At 39.6% G+C, this 4,695-nt stretch overlaps 1 protein-coding gene across 1 annotated transcript; it reads right to left on the bottom strand.

Annotated features, from left to right (window-relative positions):
- Nucleotides 1–2,817: 2,817 nt before the first annotated feature.
- Nucleotides 2,818–4,404, bottom strand: rho (rhodopsin). Its single transcript, XM_059502951.1, has one exon. It carries the CDS (start codon nucleotides 4,296–4,298, stop codon nucleotides 3,234–3,236), a length of 1,065 nt encoding a protein of 354 aa, XP_059358934.1. The 5' UTR covers nucleotides 4,299–4,404; the 3' UTR covers nucleotides 2,818–3,233.
- Nucleotides 4,405–4,695: the final 291 nt, after the last annotated feature.

Raw genomic sequence — 4,695 nt, 5'->3', positions numbered from 1 at the left:
CAGGGACTGATTCAATGTAAACTAATACATAGGACTCACTACACTAACCACAGATAGTCCAAGTTCTATCCCAATGTTGCAGATGCCTGTAATAGGTGCATCCAATCTCCTGCAGACTTCATCCACATGTTTTGGTCATGTTCAAAGCTAGCAGAGTTTTGGTTTAAAATATTTGACACTCTTCACATGGCCTACCATTGTGTAACAAATCCTTTGTCTGCCCTTTTTGGTATATCACATGGCAGCACTCTAACAGCCGAAGCACAACACTCTTTGGTTTTTTGTACCTTGCTTGCTAGGAGCTCGATCTTGCTTAACTGGAAGCAGGCCCTGCCTCCATCATATGTCAGATGGATTAAGGAAGTCCTATATAATCTAAAACTCGAGAGGCTAAGGTTCTCCCTTAGAGGCTCCTTGAGGAGATTTGATAAAACTTGGAACCCCTTGCTTTCCATCATTGATTTTCTAGACATCATGCCTGATGAGTGAAATGTATATGTTCTCTAGATTTATAGTGTAACTAACCACTAATGCAAATTTGTATTTATTTATTTTATTTATTTATATTTTTCTTTTCTTTTTTAGAGTGTATTGTGTTTGTAGTCCAGGAGCAAGGGGCATCAGGGTGTGGGATCCCATGTAGGGGATAGGGATGGTGTGTTGTGGAGAGGTGAGGGGGAGTGTGGAGTGATCACTGTTTCATATTTATAAGTACTTTCACATTGTGTACGCTTTGTATGGTTGGTGCTCAATAAAACATACTTGAAAAAAAAAAACAATTCTTGATTCAATTTTGCTTGACAATCATCATAAGGCTGTGGTTCTCTTGGTTGGACATAGTGCCACGAGTCTTAAACATATTGAAAACATTGCTTTTGTGCATTTGTAGACTTTAGCTTGTCCACGTTTGGCTATAATCTTGTGTCTGGCCTTCTTTGGTTATCTAGCTATGACTACTTCTAGAAGGCCAATAATATTGTCTAGGTAATTTTAGGTTTTCTCTGTGAAATTATCTGAAGTTCTTCAGATTTTTTTTTTTTGTACACCAAAAACAAAAATATATGTATACCAAAATATGTTTTAGTGTCAAAATTCTTAATGACAGGTCTGGAAATATTTAAGGAGTCCAACTGGCAATATGTTTTTAATTATTTGCCTGTTGTTCATTGTAAGTAAGGCAGTTGTAGCAGTAGTTATGGTAACACTTTCTATGAAGCCCCTATTTATAATACATGATAAGGGTATTGTTAAGGCATTATAATGCATGCATAATGCATTATAAAAAATGTATAATACGTTATATCAACTCATTAATAATCATAACACCAATCATAATACTTACGTATGTGTAGTTATAATATAATGTATTTAATTCTGATTAGAGTATTACTATGCTCAAGAATGGTAGAATCTAATATGATAGAATAAGCTGACATACTTGCAAAGACAATTTATCTGTTGGATGACCATCAAAATAAAGTGTTAGCATATATTTACAGTAGCAGACATACTAATACTCCAATGACCGCTAGTTGTTATGAAGTTACAGAGTTACTTATAATCAGCTGTCTAAAGGGTACCATCAAAATAATCAAACTGATATTACAATAAAAATAGTTCAAAGCAAATGTGTCATATTACACATTCTTCTGATCTGATCTAAAAAGTTATTATTATTATTGTTATTATTGCTACTTATAAGTGGTCTTTGACCGCTTTAAGTAAAGTAGCATCAGAAAAATGGCAAGATATGAGACTTATAATACTTTATAACTATGAGAAATATAATTGTAACAAATTAAATCTCCATAATCACCGGGAAGAAGGAGGCGGGAACCGGCGGACAATCAAATAAGGTTTTAATAATCAAAACAAATCAATCACTCCACCGGCCTCGCTCTGTTCCCACGTTTTCGGCCCCACCCCACTTGTCACAATAATCCATTGTAAAAGTGGATGCAACGTGTTCATTGTGTTATAAATCATCATACTCTTAAAAGCTATAACCACAAATAAGTAAATATTATAATTTATTAAAACTGTTCTTTATGAATATTCATGAGATGATACAATATGTTATAAGTTTTATTATAATGCATTATGCATTCATTATAATGCTTTAAGAATACCTTTATAATGTATTATAAATACAGGTTTCATAGAAAGTGTAGTTATATTTAGGTATGGGGTAGGTTTAAGGGATCTAAAACATGGTCATCATTAATATATGATTAATAAGTACTAATAAACAGACACTATGCTAGTAATATGCATGTTCATAAGCAACTACAATAGTTCATGTCAATGAATAGTGTCCTAATCTTAAGAGTTATCAAATGTTCTGTGAGGCTGTGTGTCCCTATTTACGCAGATGCCAGTGAAAGGCTATCTTTACATAATCATAATCTATCTTCACCACTCTGACCTAGAGCAGGATTAACATGTCAGTTCCTATGTAATTCATCCATACATATCTGTCAAATCATCCTTCATAAAGCCTTTAATCCAAGGTGACAGTGAGGGTTGTCCCAGATGTACACTTGCGTTAAATAACATATTGAGTCAGTTATCCATAATTATGATGCTTTTAACTGTTGAAGAAATGTATGTACTTTTTTCAATTCAAAACTCTGCAGTAGCTATTGTCTTGATGTTGATTAAATAGAATAGATTAAAAAGCACTCAGGCTTTACTGAAGGTGGGAATATATACAACACATTAAAGTTCTCATCAGAAATCCGTATTGTTTATTTAATTTAAAATATTATTTTGACATTTTGTTAACATTACAGCTCAATCAAAACATAAACAGAGTGATTTAATTTGCAAACTGCTTTTTATTGTTACGTTGCCTTGAATACATGCCTCTACAATCACAACAAAGCCAGTATAAGGAGTCCAACAGTAAGAGAGTTAAGATATTTTTCCTTTTGCTGCATTTTAGGAAGAAAAATAAAAAGCAAAAAAACAAAATAGATTCTTATGCACCATTACTCTGGACTCGCTGGATGTACTGAAACTGGGACATGGTCTGTCCTCTCTCAAAACTGTCTTTTGGTTGAATCAATTTGGTTTTGTGAAAATACAAAAAGGAAAACTGACGGAAAAACAAAATTCTGCAAGTGGTAGCGGCCGCTCGTTTCCCTGGGCTGAACACTTTGTGGTGTCTGTGTCGTTGGTTGCAGTTGAAGCCCAGTGTACGTAGCTGCTTATCATGTGTCATGGACGAGTGTTTACGCAGGGGACACAGAGCTGGAAGACACGGACGAAGCCTCTGTCTTGGATGCAGTAGTGGAGGCGCCCTCTTCCTCCTCGAAGGGGTTCTTGCCGCAGCACAAGGTGGTGATCATGCAGTGACGGAACTGCTTGTTCATGCAGATGTAGATGCATGGGTTGTAGACAGCAGCGGTCTTGGCAAAGAAGGCTGGCAATGTCATGAAGACAGGTCCAAATTCGCTTCCCTGGTGGGTGAAGATATACCAGGCCACACTGGCATAGGGGATCCAGCAAACCAAGAAGCCGATGACCATGATGACGACCATGCGGGTGACCTCGCGCTCGGCCCTCTGGGTGGTCTCGGACTCCTGCTGCTGGGCAGCGGCTTCTTTGACGGTGCAGACGAGACGGCCATAGCAGAAGAATATGACGATGAGTGGAATAATGAAGTGAACAATGAACATGTAGATGACAAAGGACTCGTTGTTGTAGCCTGGGGCACGAGTGTAATAGTCGACTCCGCATGAGCACTGCATGCCCTCGGGGATGTAACGGGACCAGCCGACCAGGGGAGGCACGGCACAGGTGCAGGCCATGAACCAGGTGAAGACAACACCCATGATGGCGTGGTTCTCTCCGAAGCGGAAGTTGCTCACAGGCTTACAGACGACCATCCACCTCTCAAAGGCCAACACCACCAGGGACCAAAGGCCCATTTCACCACCCAGGGTTGCAAAGAAGCCTTCGAGGTTGCAGCCGACGCGTCCAAAAACGAAGTAGCCATTCAACGAGGTGTACATCGTTGTGGTGAAACCTCCGAACACCATGAAGAGGTCAGAAATGGCGAGGTTCAGCAGAATGTAGTTGAGAGGTGTACGCAGCTTCTTGTGCTCAATGGTGACGTACAGAGTGAGGAAGTTGACGGGGAAGCCAGTGAGAATCAGGAAGAACATGTACGCGGCCAGGCAGGCGTATGCCCATGGCGCCACCAGGTAGTACTGGGGATAGTCGTACGGGCTCCTAACAACGCCGGTGGCATTGGACATAGGCACGTAGAACATATCTCCCTCTGTACCGTTCATTGTTGCGGTTGGATGTTGTGCTCAGCCCCTTTCTGCGGTAGTGTTTGGATTGCTCGGCAGGACTGTGGAGAAACGAGGCAGGACCGTGCTACGACTTGATGGGGCAAGTGTGAACCCCACTTTATAGAGGCTGGCTTGGGATTATCTGATGTTTCCAGGCTGTCAGCACGAGTCTATTTAGGCCACAGCTAATAAAATAATCCCAGCCATCATTGCACTGCATATCTGGCAACTTATCAAGTTATTAAGGTTGTACCTGCACAAGGCAGGTAAGTGGTGATAGAAAAAGGAAAAAAAAACACTAACACAACTTCATTTGAGATCAGTGAATCAACGATGAACTGGCTTTACCTGAAAATTTTGTGTTTACCATTGTCCATTTGCATTATTACACACA

Source organism: Carassius carassius, chromosome 21, assembly GCF_963082965.1.
Source record: "Carassius carassius chromosome 21, fCarCar2.1, whole genome shotgun sequence".
In the NCBI taxonomy this organism is placed as follows: Eukaryota; Metazoa; Chordata; class Actinopteri; order Cypriniformes; family Cyprinidae; genus Carassius; species Carassius carassius.
The sequence above is the reverse complement of the archived record's forward strand: the minus strand, read 5'-3'. Positions and strand labels throughout refer to the sequence as shown.